Source organism: Cavia porcellus, unplaced genomic scaffold (genome assembly GCF_034190915.1).
Source record: "Cavia porcellus strain 051 isolate PalLab524CR breed Dunkin Hartley unplaced genomic scaffold, mCavPor4.1 scaffold_17, whole genome shotgun sequence".
Classification (NCBI taxonomy): domain Eukaryota; kingdom Metazoa; phylum Chordata; class Mammalia; order Rodentia; family Caviidae; genus Cavia; species Cavia porcellus.
The window spans coordinates 25,391,396-25,415,712 of record NW_026947500.1 but is presented as its reverse complement, the minus strand read 5'-3'; the positions used below and the strand labels follow the sequence as shown (position 1 = coordinate 25,415,712).

Genomic DNA, 24,317 nt, shown 5'->3' with positions numbered 1-24,317 from the left:
GAGGATTATGAATTGAGGACTACCCTGGGCTATTTAGTGAGACCTTGTCTCAAAAATATAAATAGATAGATAGATAGATAGATAGAGATAGATAGCTCAGTGTGAAAGCCCTGGATTCTATCCTAAGTACTGAAAAAAAAACCCGTAAGTTGAAGCCTCAACTCTTAAATCTGCTTTTGGAAATATGGTATTAAGAAAGTAAATAAGATGGCTCCATGGGTTTTTTTTTTTTTTTTTTTTTTTTTTTTTTGGTTTTTGTGTTGTTGTTGTTGTTGCTGTTGTTTTTTGAAGATAGGGGCTCTTTAGGCAGTTCAGGGTGGCCTTGAACTCCCTATGTAGTCCACATTGATCTCGAACTCCTGGTGATCTTGTCTCAGCCTGAATGGTGAAATTACAGGTGAGTGCCACCATGCCTGGCTAAGGTACTTCTTCTTATAAGAACATCGAGACCTCATTCCACCCAGACATTGAGAGAAGACCATGTAAGACCATGTAAGGGTTTTCAAGACAGAAGTCCACATGCCAGGAAGATAGGCCTCACCAGAATGCAACCCGAATCCCACTTTGTTGCTGTTGACAGAGGCTCTCATTATGTTACCCAAGCTAGTCTTGCATTCCTGGACTCCTGAATCTGGGAACACAGGCACAAGCCAACATGCCTGGCCCTGATGGCACTTTGATCTTGGGACTTCTAGCCTCCAGAACTATAAGAAAATTAATTTCTGTTGTTTAAGTCACCAGGTCCATAGCATTTTGTTATGGCAGCCCAAGAGAGTAATGCATCTCCTTCGATCACAAGTTACTGGACTAGGACACACACCAGTATTATAGAAACTCCAATGTGACATGCCTATACAGGCAAGTCTAGGAGTCAATATTTATTTTACTTCAACTTGGAGCTGTAATGGAAGCAGGCTTTTCTTTCTTAATATCAGATGTGTAGAAAAATAAGAATCAAATCATCAGTAGTTATAAGAAAACAAAACTTGCCTCAAAAGTCACCTGGAAGGGTGTTGCCCTTGATGTGCTCCGAGAACAGCTGCTTTCCTCGGACGTCCAAATCAGCTTTGCAGAGAACCCCTGCAGTACAGACTGTATTTCTGGGTAACAGAAATGACAACAAAGGGGCCGGAGTTTTAGCTCAGTGGTATAAGTGCCTGCTTGGCAAAACACAAGGTCTTGAGTTTGATCCCTGGTACTAATAAATAAACTAATTAATTAAAGTAAAATAAAATAAAAAGAAATGACAACAAAATGGCTCAAGCACTTTGGATAAGCACCAGAGACTCTGGAATTATTTATTAAACTGATAAGCCAAGAAGGCTTTTACCTGATGAAAAGATAACCTGAAAAAATTTAAAATATGACTACAAATGGCTATGCATCAGCAAATTGCTTGAACATTTAGAATTATTTTCTGAGGTTAAGACATTCTATCTCATGTTTTCATTTTTTCACATTAGCTAAAACAATGTGAATTTTCAATTAATTTCCACAGGTCATGTTTAATACCAGGAATCTTCAGAATTGGTAGTTCTGGTTAAAAAGTCTTGCATTTTTAAATAAATCAGTTCATTATTTAATAAACACAAATCTAGTAAGTGAACTAATTTAGAGTTGAAAACAGAAAAATTCAAGAGTGACTATTTCAGGTATGTACCTAACACAGTGTATTTTTAAATGAGATATTCTTTACCAACTGATACTCTTGCCAATTTCTTTTTGTGAATCAACCACTTGGTGTATGGTTATGTGTTAGTACTGAACTACATCTATAAAGCATCAGTGAAGCATGCATTGTCCACATCAAAAAAATTATCCAAGTATGCCCTTTCTTCTGCATCCCCTAGCACTCATATTGCAAAGGAAAAAAATCAAGTCTCCTGATTCATAAAAATGTTATCCTTCATTTCCCCTCCACATTGGTATAATAATGAAGAACTGAAGAATAAAGATAGCTAGCCAATGTCTGCAAGTTTCACTTTGTAAATCAGGTTGATAACATTACCATTTTTTATTAGGATCTGTTTGCAGTATAGTTTGCATTCCTTGTGTGGAGTTGGTACATGTATTATTACAACTTTTTTTTTTGTACCGGGAATCAAACTCAGGACCTTGTGTTTGCCAGGCAGGTACTGTGCCACTGGGCTATATTCCTGGCCCAGTATATGTATATAACATATCCTAATTGCTTTTTTTAATCCCCTTTTTCTTTTCCTTATATCCCCTTCAAACTCTTGACTCCCTTCTTATCTGAGAAAGACCTATTTTCTATTATCTTTTATTTTACTTGTTACTTATAATTTGAGTTTTTCATAAAAGAAAAACCATGAGATATTTCACTTAACATTATGGTCTCAAAGTGCATTCATTTTCCTACAACTGACTCAAGTTTATCTTTTTTCATGGCAGAGTAGTATCCCATTGTGTGTACTTTGTTTTCTTTATCTTTCATTTGCTGATAGATATATAGGCCACTTTCAAAATTTAATTCTCATGAATTGTGCTGCTATAAACATGGGTATACATGTATAATTGTAATATGATAGCTGCAATTCATTTTTAAAATTTTATTTAAGGAGAAAAAGAAAAAAAAACGAAAAAGAGTACAAGTTATACAGAATTTCAAAAAACATTAAACAGTAGGAAATCACTAGTTAATAGATTATATATTGTCATCTTAGAAATAGTTGTTCAAGTTACAAAATTAAAGCATATAAAGTGGACATTCAAACAGTGAGACTGCAAATAGTTCTGTTCAATGATCCAACAAAAACTCAGTAATATGGTTATCTATCATACGCTTAAATATACATGCAGTTATATCCTTTAGAGCACTTTCTTTTCCTCTCTTTTTTACAATGACAATTACACATTTTGGATTTTATTACTCCCACAGTTCTTATTACTTTTTTTTGAAGAGAATAAAACCAAATGTGACATAAAAAACAGAGTCAGTCAAATCAAAAGGATGGACACAGTACATAATGTAAAAACAGAATACAAGGTGATCAACAGTGGTTACCATAATGCCTCTTGCTATCTTAAAAAGAACTGCCTATATCATCAGTTATAATAAAATTGAACAAAACAGTAAAGAACAAAACCAATAAAACCAAAACATTGGAGACATTACAGGACTTCAAAAGAAGGTAATAGTCAAACCAGAATGGGCATCATAGTATAGCTTTAACTCTTTTTGGATGATACATAGGAGGGAAATAGCTGGGTCAAATTGAACTTTCAATTTTAATTTTTTTGAGGAATTGCCATACTGATTTCCATAGTGGTTGTACCAGTTTACATTCCCACCAACAATGTAGAAGAGTTCTTTTTTTCTCCCACAGCCTCTATAGCATGTTATTATTTGATTTTTTTTCTTTTTTGATGATGCTCATTCTTTCAGAGGATGTAATCTCAGTGGTATTTTAATTTTTATCTTTCTAATGGCTAGTGATGCCTAGCATTTCTTCATATATTTATTGGCCATTTGTACTTTTTCTCTAATATGCCTACTCATTTCCCTTGCTCATTTTTTTGAGTTATTTATTTTGGGGATCTGATTTTTTTTTAGTTCTTTATATATTATACATATTAGTTTTCTGCCTGAGGCATAGCTGACAAAACTTTTTTTCTGTTCTATAGATTGTCTTTTTACTCTGTTGACTCACTCTGCAGAACCTTTTAAATTTAGTATTCTTGGTATTATTTTCTCTGCAACTAGCATTCTGTATAGAAAGTCCTTGCCAAGTCGGACATGGTGGCACACATCTGTAATCCTAGAACTTGGAAGGCTCAGGCAAGAGGATCACTGTGAGTTTGAGGCCAGCTTGGGCTACAAAGTGATTTCAAGACCAGCCTGAACTGCATAGTGACATCCTGTCTCAAAACAACAAGAAAAAGAAAAAAGAAAAAAGAAAAGAAAGTCCTTGTCTAAGCATACAACTTCAAGAGTTTAGCCTACTTTTTCTTCCAGAGATTAAATATTAATATTTAGTTCTTTGATTCATTTTGATTTTAGTTTCGTATATGCTAAAAGATATGGGTCTAGGTTCAGCATTCTATATGTGGATAGCCAGTTTTCCCAACATATTAAAGATGCCAGTGTATAATTTTGGCCCCTTGTAAAAGACCAAATGATAAAATGTGCTTGGGGTTGCTTCTACATCCTCTCTTCTGTTCCACTGTTTTTGTGTCAGTATCAATTGAACTTTAAAAACCTAATAATGATAAACCATATCTTAAAATAACAACATAAGTATCTTCTAAGACAGTCATACTCGTATAATATTTTTTTTAATCGGTACTGGGGATCAAACTCACAACTGCATGCTTGCAAGGCAGGAGCCTATGCCACTAAGCTAAATCCCCATTCCTGCTCATATAATATTTTAATCATCTCAAAAAAGTATGGTTATTTTCCAGATCAAGTTCCAGCTATAAATAATATCTTTTGCAATTAGTTTGCCTTTTATTTTTTAATTTTAGGTTTTCAAAACAAGATGATAAATATTTAACAATGGTTGTTATACTGCATATTGTTATCTTCAAAATAGTTGCTCAGGTTACCAGATACAGGAATAAGACAAAACAGTAAAATGGAACAAAACATTGGATTTCAAAAACAAGACAAGAGGAAATTCCCCCCAGTTGCCACAATGCACACAGCCATCCTCCAGGTAGATGCCCAGACCCCCAGCCCAAGGCCTGCAGAGTCAATCAGACAATATAGGCATCAAGCTATTCCTCTCCCCTCAGCTGCTACCATCTCACCCTGAGTCCTCCGAATTATCCAACTGCTTACGGGGTGAAGGTGAGGGTGAGGGATGTTCTTCTGGTTGCCCAGCACACCGTGGCTGGCTCATAGGAAGGCATGGTTTGGTTTCTTGTGGAGTCTTTTCCTATTCCCCATGGCAGACCCTGACTCACAGAAAGGCCTTAGTTTGTTTTTTAAATCTCTAGCTCAGTCAGAAAGCCCTGAATAATATTGTAGCAAGGTTATGCCACATTGAAGTTAAAATGAATTTGGCACTGAACCAGGATGACTTGCATCAATCTTAAATTTTACAGCTGATTGATTCCCTGACCTAAGCTAATCATTTTTATGATTCAATTATCTTTTTGTGAAATAAGGAAAAACTGTTTCTGAATCTTACTTATCTCTGAATTAGTGAAACAATACAGAATTGAGGGAAATGCAGGTGCATGAGAAAAAAGTTTGTAAGTAAAAATTCTTCATAAATACTAATTTAAAATAAATTATGTAATAATAATTATTTCATAATTATAGTTATGTTTACTAAGCAAATTAATAATTTATTATATAATGATAATTATTACTAGTATTATGTACTATTACATAATTTATTCTGAGGCTAGACTGTGAGATTTGGGAGGCAGAGGAAGGGGAAAGGGAGAGGGGGAGGGACAGATGAAGGGGAAGCAAGAGAGGGAGAAGGGAAGAGGGAGAGAGGAGGAGGCAGAGAGGGGAGAAGAAAAAGGGAGAGAGAGAAGAGGCAAAGGGCAGAGGGGTGGGGGAGAGACACAAATGTAAATTCCATAACTGAAAAAACTTCAATAACCAAAATACAATTCACTGATGAGATTTAACAGCAGATTATAGGTGAAAGAAGAGTCTAAAATCATAGAAGACAAAATATAGAGAGCATGGTGGCAGGCACTTGCAGTCCCAGATACTGGGGAGGCTGAAGTGAGAAGAACACCTAAACTCAGGAGTCCACAACCAGCTTGGGAAACACAGCAAGACATTGTCTCCTTTCCTACCATGAATACTGTCCAAACTGGAGAACAGTCTTAGGAAAGTGCAGGAAAACAACCAGTCTAAAATATGCCTACTGAGGCGTGGGGTTTAGCTCAGCGGTGTAAGTACCTGCCTGGCAAGCATGAAGTCATGAGTTCAACCCCCAGTACCAAAATAAATAAATAAATAAGTAAAATAAAATAAAATAAAGTAAAATGAAACATGCCTACTGGGAGTCCCAGGAAGAGAAGGAAATGAGAATGGCACAGGAATAGATATGAGGAAATCATGAACAAATTTTCCTAAAATCTGATAAACAGTGTTAAGATATAAAAATCCCAGCAAATTCCAAGGAGAAGAAATGCAAAGAAAATCACATCTAGTCGGGGCTGAGGGTTTAGCTCAGCAGCATAAGCACCTGCCTTGCAAGCAGGCGGTCATGAGTTCAATCCCCGGTACGGATAAAAATGAAAAAGACAAAAAAAAAAAAAAAAAGAAAAAAGAAAATCACATCTAGTTACATAATATTCAAAACCAAAAATAAAAAATTGAAAGAAGCCAGAGGAAAAGCAGGAGAAAATAGTAAGAATCACATATTTTTATCATAAATAGTAGAGACCAGAAGACAATAGAGCAACATCTTCTAAAATACTGAAAGGAAAAACCTGTCAAGCTAGAGTTTCACATCCAGTACAATATCTTTTAAAAATGAGGGAAAGAACCAAGCATGGTGGTACAATGCACATCCATAATCCTGGTACTCAAAGGCCGAGGCAGGAGGATCACTGCTAGTTCTAGGCCAGCCTGAACTACATAGCAAGATTCTGTCTCAAAAAAACAAAAACAAAAAAGCCTGGCATGGTGGTACATGCCTGTAATCCCAGCACTCAGGTTAGCAGGAGGATTGCTGTGAGTTTGAGGTTAGCCTAAACTACACAGTGAGTTCAAGGTCAGCCTAAACTACGTATCAAGACCTGTCTCAAAAAAATAAATAAATACAGTGAGTGTAAAATAAAAACATTTTAAGATAAACAAAAGATTAGATGATTTGTTACTAAAAGACTTACAATATGAAAAGTGTTAAAGGATGCTCTTTAAACTGAAGATGGAAATCAAGTTATAGGAAGAGGTAAGGAGTAGCAGATACGATAAGTAGATATATATAGAAAAGACTTTTTTCCTTGAAATATTCTTAACGGAAACTAAGTTTTCAGAGCAAAAATAATTTTGCAAAGCAGAAGTATAACATTTAAAAATACTCAAAATAGAGGCTGGGATGTAGCTCAGTGGTAGAAAATGTGCTTAGTATGTGACAGGTCCTGGCTTCAATCTCTAGCACCAAAATAAAATTCTCAAAATCGAGCACAAAAAAGTACTAAATTAAAACTCCCAAAATAAAATAAAATAAAATAACCACAAATGGTTATTCTCTCGTGATATAAAATGTTGAGTGTCTTTTCATATCTTTGTCATCTCTATATATTCTTTGCGAGGTATCTGTTCATATCTTTTGCCTATTTTTAAATTGAGTGTTCATTTTCCTACTGTTGAGTTTTTAAAGTTCTTTGCATGTTTTAGATAACAATCCTTTATAGATATGCTTTTGCAAATATTTTCTCCAGTTATCTGGCTTGTCTTATTCTTTCAACAACATCTTTCACATGGCAGTTTAAAATTTTATTTTGATTAAGTCCACTTATAAATTACTTTTTTTCCTGGATTATGTCTTTAGTGTTATATCTAAAAAAGTCTTCCTCATACTCAAGGTTACCTACACTCTTTCTATGAATCTTCTAGGATATTTAGATACAATTTTTTCCATTGTAATTTTTTTGTTTTTGTGTACCAGGGATCGAACTCATGACTTCACACTTGCCAGGCAGGCTGTGAGTTAATTTTAACCTAGCTGTTCCAGCACATTTATTGAAAAGACCCTGGTTGCTCCATTGTACTGACTCTGCTACCTTGTCAAACATCAACTGACAATATTATTTCTTTGGAGCTGTTTCTGGACTCTGTATTCTAATTCACTGATTTGTCTATTCTTTAGCCATCACCACGTTGTCTTGATACTGTAGCTGTGCATTCAAGTTTTGATGTTGTTTAGTGCTGGTTCTCTGACTTTGTTCTTCAATACTGAGTTGGCTATTCTGGTTCTTTTACCTTTTCACAAAAACTATATTATGTTTGAGTTTCCTCAGTTTTTGGTGGTTCTTTTTCCCTCAGTGTTGCAGATCAAGTCCAGGCCTCACACATGCTAGCTAAGTACTCTATCACTATGTTGTATACCCAAATTTTGTATACACTTTAGAGTCAGTTAATCAATATCCACATTAAAACTTAAATTTTGATTGAGACTATTATTGCATCTACTGATCAGTCTGAGAACTGACATTTTGACAATATTGACTTTTCTTTTTTTTTTTAATTTTATTTAAGGAGAAAAAAAAGCAGAGAAAGGGTACAAGTTATACAGATTTACAGAAAAAAATAAACAGTAGGAAATCACTAGTTAATGGATTACACATTGTCATCCTAGAAACAATTGTTCAAGTCACAAAGTTAAAGCTTGTAAAGTGCACATTCCAACAGTGAGACTGCAAACAGTTTTGTTCAATGATCCAATAAAACTCAGTGATATCATTTTCTATCTTATACACTTAAACATACATGCAGTTATATCATTTAGAGCACTTTCTTTTCCTCTCTTTTGTACAATGACAATTACACATTTTGGGTTTTGTTACTCCCACAGTTCTTATTACTTTTTTGGAAGGGAGTAGAACCAAATGTGACATAACAGAACAGAGTCAATCAAATCAAAAGGGTGGACATAATAGATAATGTAAAAGCATAATACAAGGTGATCAATAATGGTTACCATAATGCCTCCCGCTATCTCTAATAGAATTGCCTATATCATCAGTTATAATAAAATTGAACAAAACAGTAAAGAACAAAACCGACAAAACCAAAACATTGGAGACATTGTAGGTCTTCAAAAGTAGATAAAAGTCATCGAGAATGGGCATCATAATGAATCTCACTATCTTCACAGCTGTTGCCTAAACTTTGGAACCTGGTACTATCAAGCAAAGCAGAATAGGGGGACATCAGTCAAAAACAAGATGGTGAGAGTAATACATGGCTTTACATCAAGATAATGGAAAGTCAAAGTGGGTTGCTATAATATATCCTGCTATTTTTATTTATTTTTCCCTTAATTAAAAGTATAAAAATTAAAAAGTAAATAATGGAGTGGAGATTGAGATAAAAGAGGGCATAACAGCAAATCAGCGCAGATCAAAACGTAACCATTTAAGCAGAATAGTGTTTCACCACAAGATAATCCTGACATAAAAGTAGTTACCATATTGTCTCTTTCCTTGAAATCCTTGAGTACAACTCTGTATATTGTAGCATTAAATATATCAAAACAATGTAAAACCATTTAAGAGAATGATAGCATTACAGGGTATTTAGGATCAACTAACAGAAAATGAACAATGGTTTCTGTATAATCTCCTTGTCTTTAAAAGTTTTTGCTTATACTATCGTATATAATAAAATCCAATAAGATACAACCTGTTTAGACCAATGGAGACAGAACAAAAGTTTGATGAGACTTCAAAACAAGATGATACTAAATCAGTATTATCTATTAAGACGTCATTTTCTCCAAAATAGCTGTTCCTATCATCCAATCATCTCTGCCTCATTTCTGTTGAGCTCTTTTTCTGTCATTAGTTGTCAGTTTGTCCTCTTCATTTCGCTTTCTGCTCCATTCATTGTGGCCACTCTGCCACTATTTCTGGATTCTTTGTATTTTTCTTTTTTAGAATATCCTGCAAGACTCTCTGTAGAGTTGAATTGGTGGTTGCAAATTCCCCCAGTTCCTCTTTATCCTGGAAGCACCTTGTTTTTCCATCAATTTCCAGGGACAGTTGTGCAGGATATCTCAATCTTGGCTGGAGATTATTATCTTTCAAAGCTTGAATTATTTCCCCCCACGCTCTTCGTGATTTGATGGTTTGTGCAGAGAAATCTGCTGTAATTCTGATGGGTGATCCCTTGTAAGTGGTCTGTTTCTTGTTTCTGACAGCTTTTAATATTCTGTTCTTGTATTGAATTTCTGGAATTTTTATTATCATATGCCTGGGTGTTGCTCTGTTTGGGTTGTAGGTGGCTGGGGTCCTGTATGCCTCATACATCTGAGTATCTTTACCTTTTGCTAAATTAGGAAAATTCTCCTGGATTATTTCTGTGAGTAGCTTTTGTAGTTCATTTGTTTGTGTCCCTACTTCTTCTTTTATGTTCTTAATTCTTAAGTTATGGATCCTCTTATCATCTTCTTGTCTTTGTATAATATTGACTTTTCTTATCCATGAATATCGGATATCTTTCCATTTATTTAGTTCTTTTATATTTTTCATCAGCTTTGTAGTTTTATTCATAGTAACCCTTCATATCAACTTTTTTGAGATTTAAATTCAAGCATTTCATTGGGGATAGATGTTTGAAATTTTCAAAATTTCAACTTATTCACTGTTGCTATCGAGGAAATGATTGACTCTGGTATGTTAATCTTGTACCCTAAATCTTTTTAGGATATCTTTCATCCATATAACTTTTTCCACCAATATTTCAATTTCTACAAAAACCCTGTGGATATGATTGTGTTGAATCCATGTATCAATTTTAAGATAATGGACATCTTTTTTTTCAATATTTTATTCAAGTTTTATCTTAAGTGATGTTAATTACAGCATTTGAAGGGGAGAATCTAATTCCACACAAAATGGAAGACTCTAAAATGTACCAAATAAACTGCTGAAATATAAACTGAGTGATAAGAATACACCATACACCCAAGTTAGCTTCCTAGTGTTGTCATCGCGTGATTGCAGACTTCCCAGCTCATAGCTGGTCATACACTGGTGCAAGGGCAAAAAAAAAAAAAAAAATCCACAACATAAAAAGGAATTAAATCCTGAATGATTGGCTTCGTCACATCCCCCCTTGCCACCCCAAGATGGCACAAAAGGAGCAGCTACTGCTCCATGTGGACTACTTTTGGTGTATAAGAGGTGATGAGGAGCTGGGGTGGGGACAGGTTGTGAAGGTCTGTCTAAAAAAGTCCCTTCCAGACGAGCTTGTACACACCATCGAGCCATGAGCTTCTCACCAGTCAGGGTTAGGAAACCAAGGTCTCATTCTCAAAGTCACAACTCATTCATTTACTCAATGCAGATTTACGAAGTGCCTACACATTATCAGCTTCCACTGGCAGCCATGTCTAAATTTTTCAAAAGGGAACCTGGCATTTCTAGGGGGGGCCACCATGTTCCCCCACGTGTACTGCTGAAAGGACCTTTTTCAGAATCAGGTTTCTTCTGTACCTCTGGATCGGTAACACCTTAAAGCTGAATCATCTTTCACCTGGAGGTCTAACATGATTTTTTTTTCTTTTTTTTTAGTGATTCTTGCATCCCAGACATACAACACTACAAGGTACACTAAATTTTGAAGGTAGCTGAAAGAGTTGCTGGCCCAGACCGGACACTTTAACCAGGAGAAGCCTCAGCCAAATTAAGGAGCTCCTGCCTCCCCCGCTCCTTAGAGATTTACCTGTAACCCTATACCCCCATTCCTAAGAACCTGCCTCTGGCGCCAAAAGTGTGCCAATGGGCTACCTGTGCATCCCTAATGCCCCTTGGGGTCCACCACAGACAGAGGCTACTTATGGGCCTCACTCCACGTGTGTGTGAGTATGTGTGTTCCAGAGAGAGACCGCCGGCCCCGGGGTGGAGATGCTGTGCCCCGGAGGCCGGGGGGTCTCTCCCCGCATTCCCGAAATAAAGGTTACTTATATTTTATATTTCTTATCTTTGCAGCCACCGCCGCCCACCCCTTTCATGGCCACTCCACTCCACTCCAGTCTCTCCACTCCTTCCTTCCCCACTCCACTCCTCTTCTCCTTCCTCTTCCTCCCCTTTTCAGACCTAACAGTAGCTATGCTGCAAAATAGTTTAAAATTAACAATTGTACAGTATGCATTTATGCTTGAAACTCCAATCCTAGACCAAGTTTGTGGCCACCGGCGTTGACATTCTTGCCGTCCAGCAGAGTTGAGAGTGTCAGTTTGATCCCTGGCTTTAGGGTCTGAGTGCATCCTAAACCAATCAGGCTGGAGTTGTTCACTTTGGCCGAGAAGCAGGCGTCAGGGTCGATCTGATACTTGGCTGCGATTCCAAAGCGAGTGTTGCTGTTTCCTGCTGTCCAGGCAAGACTGGCAGCGGTCTCCAGCTTCTTGTTCACCTTCTGGTAAATGGAGCCACCAAATTCTGTCCCGTCATTCACGTTAGTGTGAAGCTGGAACTCATCCATCTTATAGCCAACGGCGAAGTTGCTCTGGGTCACTCGGGACTTTGCGGTCTCGAAATTCATCTGGTAGCCGGCCAGCCAGCCCTCATGGCCCAGCACCAGGGCTCCGCGGATCGAAGGCCCCGCGATGTCGAAGTCCACGTCGCAGCCCAGGTTGATTTGTACCCCGTCTTGATTTTAGCATTTTTCTTCCCAGTGTTAGGTGAGAAGGACGAATCAAAAGTCAGCTTCAGTCCATGTGCAAGCTGATCTTCCACGGTGATCTCGCTGCCCAGGGTGTTGTCCGTGTTCCATTTCTCGGTGAAAGTCAGGCCGTACTCGGTCCACCTGTACTTGGTTTCCAGGCTGCCTGTCACTTTGGTGGTCTCTGTGTTGGCTGAGCCGGAGCTTGTGAATTCCAATCCATTCTCGGACTTGGTTTTCAAATCGAGTTTTATTAATCCAAACCCGTAGCCCTTGGTGAAGACGTCCCTGGCAGACTTGCCAAGATCGGCGTATGCGGGCAGCACGGCCATCTTCTGCCCGGCGGTGGCGGCGGCAGCGGCCGATAATGGACATCTTAGCAATATTGAATCTTTCATTTTTTTGTTTCAGCATGGAAAATTTTTGCTATTATTGTTCAAATTATCTTTCATATGTATTGATGCTAGTATAAATGAAACTGCTGCAAATTTTTCCCTAATTATCAGCTAATTGTACATTAAAATTTTTTTTGGTAGAAATGGGGATTGGATACAAGGCTTAACCCTGAGCCAGTCCTTTTTTCATTTTTCTATTTTGAGATAGGGTCTTACTAAGAGCCCAGGATGGGCTCAAATACGTTATTCTTTTGCCTCAAGATCTCAAAATGCTGGAACTATAGGCAGACAACTCTCCCCTCCAAAAAAAGAAATCTTTCCAAAATGTTGTACAAAACAAAGAGAAACATTATGTAGAGCCTGGCCTGATTCAGGAAAAGAATTAACTTCACTATTATTAATAACAAACTTTTATTATATCCATTTCCTATGTATTATATACTATAGTAATACTTTATATCACTAAGTAAACTTTAATCTTACGAAATAAGAATTTATTATGCCCCCCCCTTTTTAGTACTAGCAACCGAACTTGGGGCCTTAGCACTGAGCTATACCTTCTACCCTTACTTATTTATTTATTTATTTATTTATGGGTTTTGTTTTGTTGTGTTTGTACCTGGGATCAATCTCACAACCTGTGCTTACCAGGCAAGCACCTGAACTGCTGAGCTAAATCCCCTTGTGCGTACCAGGTGAGTGCTTGACCTGCTTAAGCCTAAAGTCCTTAGGGCCTTAGCACTGAGCTAGACTTTCTGTCCTTTTATTTATTTATTTATTTATTTTTCCCTTTTTATTTTTGATTTTGAGACAGAGTCTCACTAATTTGTTAAGTTGCCCAGCCTTGACTCAAACTTGTGATCCTTTTACCTCCATCTTCCAATGTGCTGCAATTAAAGGTTGCACTATGTTCGATTTCCATTTTTACAGCTAAGAAAACTGTTTGAATGTTACATGGTTAGGTTCAAACATAGGTCTGTTTGACCTATAAAGCCTATATTTTTTAGTCACAATATATACCTAGGTATATACCCTGGTAAGTGGTTGTGGTGTGGCAGACTGCGGCCCTTCCAGGGGGAGAACCACCAGTGTCTCCTGAGATCCACGCCATGTTGGAACTTAGGACCCTGGGAAACCAAGCAACCAGCCTGCCTTCCTGCTAAGAAATAGTGAACCTACTGGTGCACACCATAGAGTCAAACAGCCCAATTCCTCTACCCGCCTTCCCCATCCCCCTGGTAGCAAATGGGAACCAGAAATCTGAGCATCTCTTGGGAAATTGACCATACCAAATAAGGGAGATTTCCTTCTACCATCTCTTTGAAGGCAAATATTTTTATTACTGTTTTGCTTTATTCTGATTAAATGCTCTATTCAATATTCTGTTTTGCTAAGTTCTATAATGTTCTGTATTTCATTTTATTTTGATATACATGATTAAAAGAATAACTATTATAAAGATAACGAAATATACTGTGATAAAAAAATATATATACTGAGGTAAAACTCTAAGAGTATAAACAACATTACATTCAATTTTATATTTTATTTAAAAAACATAACTATTCAAATTGTTGTTGATTAAAAATTTTTATGTACTACTCTAATTCTTCAAGAAACTCCACAGATATAAAACTAAGCAATTATTCTAGTATGTAGCTACCTCCTCAGCTCTTTTTATTATTATTTTCTTCTTTAAAATTTGAGACAGTCTTGTTAAGTAAAAGCTGTATGCCTTATGATATTCATTGCAGTAATGCTAACATTAATTAGCACTTATTAAAAACTGCACTCAGAATAACCATTATACTAAATGCATTACATGTAGTTTTTCATTTACTCCTCAAAAAGCTTTATGAGGTAGTTATTTTTAAAAGATCAAATAACTTGCTCAAGGACACATAGTATGAGCCACTATATACATATTTGTCTTTTTGAGACAGCCTCCCAGATAGCCTGAGATTATAGGTATGCACTACCATGCCCAGCTATACTGCTGTTAACAATAATGGGTGAAGAAAGAACATGCCTAAATGCCTACTCACAAAAAATGGCTAATTTATGATACAATTTGCTTTCTTTTTCTTCCTCTGCCCCTTCCTCTTTGCCTGTCTGCCCCTGCTTCCCTGCCCCTCAGTATTGGGAACTGAACACAGGCCCATTGCACTGAAATAAATCTCTAGTCCTTTTAATTTTTTATTTTGAGATAGGATCTTACTAGTTCACTAAATTGCCCACGTTGGGCTTAGATTCACAATCCTTCTGTCTCAGCCTTTCAGGGTGCTAGGATTACAATTTATGCCATCACAACCAGCTATGATGCATCCAGATGAACCATTTAGCTATTTAAAATAATTACTAGAAGACTATGTTGTAGCATGAAAAATACTTATGTTAAGTGAAAAAAATAGGATGACATCTATACTGTGATTGCAACTGTATTAAAAATAAATGGGAAGGAGCTTCAGAAGAAAAAGATTCACTTAAACATAAGTGGATCTGATGGTAGTAAAGCTGAGATATTATTTTTGTTTGGTTTGGTTTTTCTGAGAGACTCAGCAAACCAGTAAGTTTTACATTGCCTGACTCCTGTCCTTTAACATAGCCTTATACGCTTGTAAATAATGTACTGGTAAATAAAACCACAATTCTAAGGCATTTCTATGAATAAGGCTAATTAAGATATAAGGGGAAAAAAGCTCTTTGGCTGACTCCATGGCTTAATGTCACTAATTACACTGGATAATTATTTCCATTTTGAGACATTACTTTTATATTACAAAACAATTCTAGACATGGTTTAGGAAAGGAAAGAAAAAGCAGAACATTATAATGAGGATCAGAGATCTTTCAGAAATATATTGAACCTTCACTGTCTTGAAATGCAGAGATTAGTGTGCATGGCCACATATTCACAGAGCCAACCAGCCAAGAAGACAGACATACAGGTGTGGTTACTCAGGTCTTCCATAATGGAAAAAGCACCTAACCTCACTTTACCATGGATTCTTACAAAAGAGGGACAAGGACTGAGAAAGAAGAGAGGAAAGGAAACTTGATCATCTTTTCAAGCTGGCATCTGCCTCTACACTGTCTCAACAATCCAACCACCAGACGTGGTTGCTTTCTTTTTCTTCCTCTGCCCCTTCCTTCTTGCCTGCCTGCCCCTGCTTCCCTGCCCAGGCTACTGAGCACCAACTCTGCAGATTTCTTCAACTTGTGGTATGAGAGTAAAGTAAGAAGTTGTTGAAGGAAGAGAGAAATGCTGCACATTCACGGAGCATAAATGGAAGCCAGATAGGCAAACCTCTAGAAAAATAGTACACTTTAAAGTAGCCCAAAATAATATCAAACAGTGGTGAAGACATAGTCTCTGGAACCAGTCTGTCTGGGTTCACATCTCCTACTCACCAACATACCAGATTTGTGACTTGAAAGAAGTTACTTAACTACTTTGTGTTTAAAATGAAATGTTTGCCATTAGTGTTATCATCACCACTACCAGGAAAAAGAGAAAGCACAAACAATAGAGGAAACTCAAAAGAAACATAAGTATTTTTAATAAAAGAATTTAATTATCAGATGAAATTAGATAGTTCATCTAATTTGAAAATTAAGATGAAATGTCTAACATATAGCAATTATGCAATAATACGTATAAAAAGAATAAAGATATGAGTCCTCAAAATTAATATACATACTTTTTTACATTTATATTTTCCTATATACCTTTTGGATTTTTTATGGACATGTACTCTGAATACTTTAATAGCCTGATATAGAATACCAAATCACTACCAAGAATAGATACACTTTTTTTTATTTTCGAGACAGACTCTTGCTATGCAGTGCAGGCTCACCTTGAACTTGCTTATGTATCGTAGGCTAGCCTCATACTCACGGAGATCCTCTTGCCTCACCCTTCTGAGTGCTGGGATTATAGACATGTTCCACCTCACCCCGCTAACAGCAGATGCAGTATAAGAAGTTTTAAAGAACAGAAATGGATAAACCTACTCAACTCATTTTATAAAGTTAACACTAAGACAAGAAATGAATATTATATGCTAACCTCAATAGAAATATAGACATAAAGATGAAATCCAGGATATTTAAACTTATACCAGATCGAACTATGACAAATCTGCAAAGATATTTGAACAAAAGCCTACCAACACAACTCAAAGATTTTTTAAATGCCATAATATCAAAACATGTAGAAAAGAATTGTAGACAATACAATAATCATTTCTAATTAATGTGCTGGAAAGTGAGAAGACTCTTCCATAAACAAAATGATATCATACTCAATGGTAGACTTTTAAGTAATCTCATTTAAGGGAGGCAAGACACAGATGCCAAATATTATCCCTGCTTCTCTACCTAATACTGCCCTATCCAATGTAACATTATAAGGAAGGATTGAAAAGATTAAAGTTGTCACAATTTAGAAATGCTTTGACTGTCCATATAAAAGATCCCTAAGAATCTGCAGATAAATTATGAAAATCAATACAGGTTCCATCTAGTAAAGTTAAAAAAAAAGAATACTATTCATAATAGTTACAAGCACTTGTAAGGCTCTAGGAATAAATATAACAAAATATTTCTAAGCCCAGTATAGAATTACAAAGTGTTAACATAAAAAATTCTAAATGAGAATGACATCAGCAAAATGGCAGAAAACCAAAAGCTAGGTTTTCCCCCACTGAGATACTGACTTAAAAGAGTATCACATTGTCTCTGTGAGAACTTCACAGTCATGAAAGAGTTGCAGAACTACAGGTAAACACAAAGTCAAAAAGAGCCACATCAAAGAATGATCCAGGTTAAAGGAGAAACTTCCACTTGAGACGTCCGAGCCTAATAGTAGACGCAAAGGAAACACCACTGAAACACATACTGGCTCTTAAAGTTTCTCCTTAAAGACTGCATACATTATTTCCACTTATATTTCACTGGCCCAGGCAAACTATATAAACCACCCTTACATCAACAAGGCAAGAAGTATAATTCTCCCACAGGGAAGACAGAAAATGTTTGAACAAATAATGAAATTCAGCAAAAGTCTCTGAAGTTAAGCAGACTTTGGCTTTATTTACAAGCCAATTGCTGTTGGCCAAGTTTCTTATTTGCTTATAGAAGCTAAACATTAGATACTATAATCCCTATCTCTTTTTTGTGGCACTTGAAATTAGACAATATTATCTAAATTACTCATTATTTAAAGTCACAGAAATAATACTATAAAATATTGCCACCAAATTAATCTATAAACTTAATTTAATAGCAGTCAAAATCACAAGAATTTTCATGGAAATAAGCTAATTATAAAATTCAAAAGTCTTCAAAACAAAGACAAAGCCAGGTGCACACCCATAATGCCAACAGCTGAGGAGGCTAAGGCAAGAGGATGGCAAATTCAATGCCAGTCTCTAGAAATATACCAACTTTTAAGGAAGTTTAAGGAAGAAATACTTTCTACAAAAACTCTTCTAGACAATTCAAAGTACAAAATATATATCTCAACTCACTCTGTAAAACTACCATTATTTGTATCAAAACAAGACAAAGACATTACAAGAAAACTAAATACGAGTATCTTTCCCATACATAAATGTAAAAATCCTAATAAAATCATAGTAAATAAAAGCTAACAGTATTTGCCAAGAATAATAAACTATGACCAAATGGGATTTATCCCAGGAATGCAAAGACTGGTTTAACATACAAAATGAATATAACTCACTCACATTAACAATTTTAAAAAGAAAAGACATGATCTCCTAAACAGACATATTAAAACAAAACTTGGTAAAACCCTACATTCATTCCCACTTTTTAAAAGTTTCATTACTACTTTTAAAAAGTCTTCAGAAAAATTGGACCAAGAAAGACCAACCTCAAATGGATAAAGGAAATCTATAAAAATCCTTCAGCTAACATCATACTTAATGGTGAAAGGATAAATGATTTCCCCTTAAAATCAGTAACAAAATCATAAAATCTGATATTACCACTTACATTCAACATTTTAGTAATTCAATAAGTCAAGAAAAGAAATACAGTAAAAGGAAAAAATTATTAAACCATACTTACAGATGCTATGATAATCTAGAAAATCCTATAGAACTCATGAAAAGCTAATGTAACTTATAAGTAAATTTAACAATATTGAAAACAGAAGATATCGATTGTACTTCAAAAACTATGCTATGTAGAAAAATTAAAGATGAGCTAAAAAATGAAGAGATATACTGTATTACTGCACCAGAAGACTAAATATTGCTTTAATAGATGGTCATGCTCCTCCAAACTGATCTAGAGAGGCAATGTAATCTAGAGCAAAACTTTTTGGGAAATATTAACCAGTAAATTTCAAAATTCATATGGAAATGTCAAGAGGCCTCAAGTCAAACAATTTCCCAAAGGGACAAAGTTGGAGGATTTATACTGTCTGACCTGAAGACTTTTTTTTTTTTTTTAATCAGACAAGCCTCAATAAGTTACCCAAAAGCTCAAGTAACTTTCTGCCTCACCTTCCTGAATGTTAGTGTTATAATAAGCTCATAATGGGCTTGAAGAGTGCTAGGCTTAAAGACCTTTTTTTCTCTCTTAGAGATCAAACCTAGAACTTCATGCATGTTAGGCTACAGGCTCTACGATCGAGCTACGTCCCTAACCCTTAAAGACCTGCTTTAAAGTGAGGCAGAAAATTACTTGAGCTTTTTTGACGAATGCCAAGCTGTTCTCCAAACAGCCATATTATATTCTACATAAAAATATATGAGGGCTCCAACTTTTCTACATTCCTTTCAAACTTACGTTTAATTATATTCATCCCATTGTGTATGTAGTGGCATTTCACTACGATTTTGACTTACATTTTTGTAATGGTTGATACACTGTGTGAACCTGCGAAGTTTAGCAGTTTACGCAACTTAGCAGGGTCTTTATCCTGAGCAAGAAGAGAACAAGGAGATGGTGTGAGTGCTACACTCATTGGGGTGGGGGTGGCTTGCTTACAATATGAGGGAGGAAAAAAAGGCTTCTTTCCCATTTGCTCTTGCTACTTTTGCTGTCTTCTCCCACACTAAACTATTGTCCCTTTTTCATGCCACCCTGCCTGGGAGCCAGCTAACTTCAGACTAAAACCTCCACAAACTATAAGCTAAATAAACCTTTCTCTCCTTAATTTGAGGGTCAGGTATTTTGTCTCAGCAATGAGAAGAAAAAAGTAAACAAGACAATTTCCATAGTGAAAGTAAACAAGACAATTTCCATAATGAATAAGAATGTGGAATATTTTATTATCCAGTTGTATATATTAGAGAAATGTCTAGTCATATAAGTTTCCATTTTAATTGAATTAATTTTATATCATTGAGTTGTAGAAATTCAATATATATTCTAAGTCTTTATTTTTTTGAGCTTTAAGATTACAGACCTTTATTTTTCCAGGGCTTGTAATTGGTCTTTTTACTTTCTTAACAGTATTTTTCAAAGCATAAAAGTTTTGTTTGTTGTAGGGCCTCAGAACCTCTGACACATGGTAAGCAAATGCTCTTCCACTGATCTATGCTCTCAGCCCTTAAAGTCTGAAAAGATTTTAAATTAATGAAGTTTTTATAAACTTTTTTTAGTTGCTTATGCTTTAAATGTCATATCTAAGAAAACACTGCCTATTCCAAGGTCATGAAGATTTACAGTTTTCTTGTAAAAGCTTTATAGTTTCAGGGCTTAGATTTAAGTCTTTGATCCATTTTGAGTCAGTTTTTGTATATGACTTGATGTCATCAACCACTTTTCAGAACATATCAAATGGCTAATCATAAAGTCTGCTCAGGAGAAAACAACAAAGCAGCCAAATTCACCACTATAGAGAGCTAACTCCTATGGTTCTAGCTGAGGAGATGAAAGGTATGTGGTTACCTAAAAGAGCAGAATGAATGCAGTAAATTCCCAGCTGATTACTCAGTAAGTAGTAAAATCAGTTCAAGGTTTTTAAACCAAAGTGGCAAGCTAGCTCCCACTAACTGCTGAAAAAAGCAGTAACATAAGCAGGGTATGGTAATACACATCTGTAATTCTAGCACTCTGAGGGTGAGGCAGGAAGATCACAAGTTTAAGCCTAGTCTGCACAATTTAGCTAGACTTCTCTCAAAACAAACAAACAGCAGTTATATATCATTTGGCCAGGATATGAGTCAATACCCAGGATCTCTAATTAAAACAACAACAACAACAAAAGCTGTCCTTTTCTTCCTCTTTTATCCATCCAAATTAAAAAGGTAAAGGTATGTCTGGATCATTTCTGTCCTTTTTAATCCTCTTCCTTGTCACATCAAATCATAAACATTTTCTCAGTAATAAGATGTAATTAGATAAAGGTAACAGAATAGAGTAGAGAAAAAGAACAAAAGACAGAAACTCATTTATCTTCTCTTGATCTTTTATCAACCTTTATAAAACCTTGCGAAGTGTTACGCAAATGTGACAGCAGGAAACTAGGCTATATCCAAAACATCAGAAGTGTGAGTGTGATCTCACCAGAGTTTAATGGGTAACTAGTGAACTATGAGACCACAAACTTTCCCCTTACATCTAAACTTAGTATGTGAGTCTGAGATAAGTCTCATCTTGAAACAGAAATAGTGGTAACACTTCTCTCTGACCTACCTGTCAGAATGAATGAGATAATATCTAAAAAATGAGCTCCTGCAGGGAAAAGTGTTAGTTAAGTTCTGAGCCTTAAATTTGTTGATTTTGTAAAACTTAAAATTATAATAGATTTGGGGCTGGGGATTTAGCTCAGTGGCATAAGCACCTGCCTTGCAAGCAGGCGGTCGTGAGTTCAATCCCCAGTACCGATAAAAATGAAAAAGACAAAAAAAAAAAAAAAAAAAAAAAAAAAAAAAAAATTATAATAGATTTGTACTCTTTGAATACAAGAATCTCAGATTTTAAAAAAAGCAACAATTCTACTAAGACATTCCAAGAGTTCATTATTGTGAGGTTCTTACTCAATGTGAAGCAAGCCTGTTCCAGTAGATCTCTCTATCACACACAAAGAACCACTCACTCCTCGCTTCATTTCCCAACAATTAACAAAAAAGATAAAACTAGTAAGCAAAAAGAATGAGCTGGAGATGGAGTTCAGTGGTGCACCACTTGTCTACAGGTATGTGACTCTGGGTTCAATCACCCACACTACCAAACAAAACCAAACCACCAGCAATGTGGAACACAGAAAAGAAACAAAAATTGAAATATCACATCCATGTAACCATATATCAACAGCAAAGCGGTCTTCCCCACATATATGGGCTAGTAGTCTCATCTACTCTTTTGGGGAAAAAAAGTCTTTTGACTTGGAAAAAACATTTGAACTTTTTTTAATGATTGACTAAACTGTACGGAGCCAAATTATGTCAATAAACATGAGAAAACAAATTGGTTGATCATGGAAAAGTTCAGTGGTGAAGCACTTACCTAGAATACACAAAGCCCTGGTTTCAGTCTCTAGCACCACAAAATAAGTAAATAAATTAAATAAAAAATAAACAAGGAAATGAGAAAATATTTTTGAAATATAAGTAAAAAAATATAATGTGAATATAAAAGATAAGAAAAAAACAGCAAAATAGAGAGGTATAAAGGTAGCTTTTTTCAAATTCCCAGTTTTATTTTTTTCCTTTTTTCACTTGAACAAGAGCATGATAAACATCTTCTCAACCTGAGCAAGTAGGATCAACTAAAACAACTATTTCACTAAACATTTATGATAGGTCCACATAAATGAGAAGTTATACATAAATGAATATATAAATAGAACTACATGGCTGGGAATTTAGCTCAGTGGTATAAGTGCCTGCCTGGGAAGCATGAGGTCATGAGTTCGATCCCTGGCATCAAAATAAAGTTATTGTAGAATAAATGGAATTACACCTAAGTGGGTAAGTGTACAATGTAAAACAGTAATACACACAATAATATATAATAATGGAAAAATTTTAAACAAAAGAATTTATCTACCTTCATGGGCATCATTTTTCAAAGTAAAGGGGTTTGTTGTGATTGACAGAAAGCATCAAATCTGATGTATTGTTTTTAATTCTAGTAAGCAAATAGGAAATATTAAGGGAAAAATATAAAGCTATTTTAAAAATAATTTATAATTACTTTAATTAGATTAAATTACATTTACAATTTAAGTAATGAAATTATCAAATCAAGTAGATTATATAATAGAGGGAAAAAAACTTTTTTTCCTTCCAAAAAGCAAAATTTTTAACCCTGGAGAATTATAACGTTAGTACCACTGAAAGAACAAGCAACACAGCATGTTAGTTTCAAGAAAATGAACTCCAGTTAGACATGGTATACATAATATTTTAGAGGCACTCTCAAACGCTAGTCTAATTGATAAAGCTTTATATCTTATCCTAAATTCTACTGGAACTTAGGAGACATAGCAGTGACAGAGAAGGTGAAAAAGACTTATCAGCATGAAGGTGAAAAAGTCTTATTAACATAGTGGCCTGCATTCTACCTGGCAGGAGGGAAAGTGCACAGGGCTCCCCAGCCCACGGGGAAGCTTTGGCACTTTGATGGGAGCCTGGTAAGACCCCGTCCCGCCTCCCTCACTGGAGGATGCACTGGGAGATCCCTCTGGGCCTCCCTGGGCCTTGCCCAGCGATTGCCTTGCTGTCCGCAGCTGAGCTCACCACAGCTGCCTGCCTTTGGCCTGGCAAGCCGAAAGTGCACACAGCGCCCTCCAGCCCCCCGGGAAGCTTTGGCTCTTTGCTCCTAGACCCCACTCAGCAATCCTAAGTGGCTGAAGCCATCTGACAAGGTCTATCTAAGGACTTCCACTCAACTGGGGAAACTCTCTGCAACAGGAATAGATATTCTCAACCCAAGAAACAACTGAGACCTTGCATTCGGCTTCCCTAAGGGAATATAGGACAATGACAAAATGAAAGAGCAAAATACAATCTCAAACCTCCAGCCCATCCCAAGCAAGCCTAGGAGACACAGACATAGAATGAAATGCAGGCAGTACACCTGGAACCTCTGAAATGATAGCAACTGAAGTAAAGAAACAACTCTGGAAGCTATAAAAAAAATAAGCTATCAGAAATAATCTCCCAAGTAAAAGAAGAAATGATAAATATAATGAAAGAAATGCTAAACACATCTAAAGAAAACATAGTTAAAAAGTTAGAGGAACAATGCAAAAATATGGAAATCTTGAATGAACAATATAAGAAACAATGCATGAAAGATTCAAAGAGATATACAGGAAATCAAAAATTCCATTGAAAATTGGCAAAAACACCTCAATGAAAGTAAAGATAGACTTTCAGACCTCGAAGACAAGATTTCAGCAGTGAACAGGAAAGGAAAGATCTTTTAAAAATAAGGAGGAATCAGGAAATAATTCAACAGCTGTAAGGTGATACAAAGAAAAACAACATAAGATTGATAGGTATAAACAAAAAAAGTCACAACACAAATGATATCAAGAGGCTATTTACAGAATAGCTGAAAATTTCCCAAACACAAGAATGGAAACTGACATACAGATCAGT

At 35.9% G+C, this 24,317-nt stretch overlaps 2 protein-coding genes and 1 long non-coding RNA gene across 3 annotated transcripts in view; 1 reads left to right on the top strand and 2 right to left on the bottom strand.

The window, feature by feature from the left end:
• The window catches only part of LOC134470895 (uncharacterized), a 66,504-nt gene extending 54,867 nt beyond the window's left edge, over positions 1–11,637 (top strand). The window contains exon 3 of the long non-coding RNA XR_010040100.1: positions 11,239–11,637. This is a non-coding gene — a long non-coding RNA (uncharacterized LOC134470895). The remainder of the gene's footprint in view (positions 1–11,238) is intronic.
• Positions 1–24,317, bottom strand: part of Top6bl (TOP6B like initiator of meiotic double strand breaks) — a 104,243-nt gene that overhangs the window by 57,696 nt on the left and 22,230 nt on the right. Inside the window, exon 4 of the mRNA XM_063227592.1 lies at positions 991–1,100. Within this exon, the coding sequence (XP_063083662.1) occupies positions 991–1,100 (110 nt within the window). The remainder of the gene's footprint in view (positions 1–990; positions 1,101–24,317) is intronic.
• LOC100718669 (voltage-dependent anion-selective channel protein 1-like) lies at positions 11,775–12,693 on the bottom strand. The gene is given in 2 exon segments (XM_063227589.1): positions 11,775–12,303; positions 12,306–12,693. Coding segments are annotated over 2 exon segments (840 nt in total). The 5' UTR covers positions 12,661–12,693; the 3' UTR covers positions 11,775–11,818.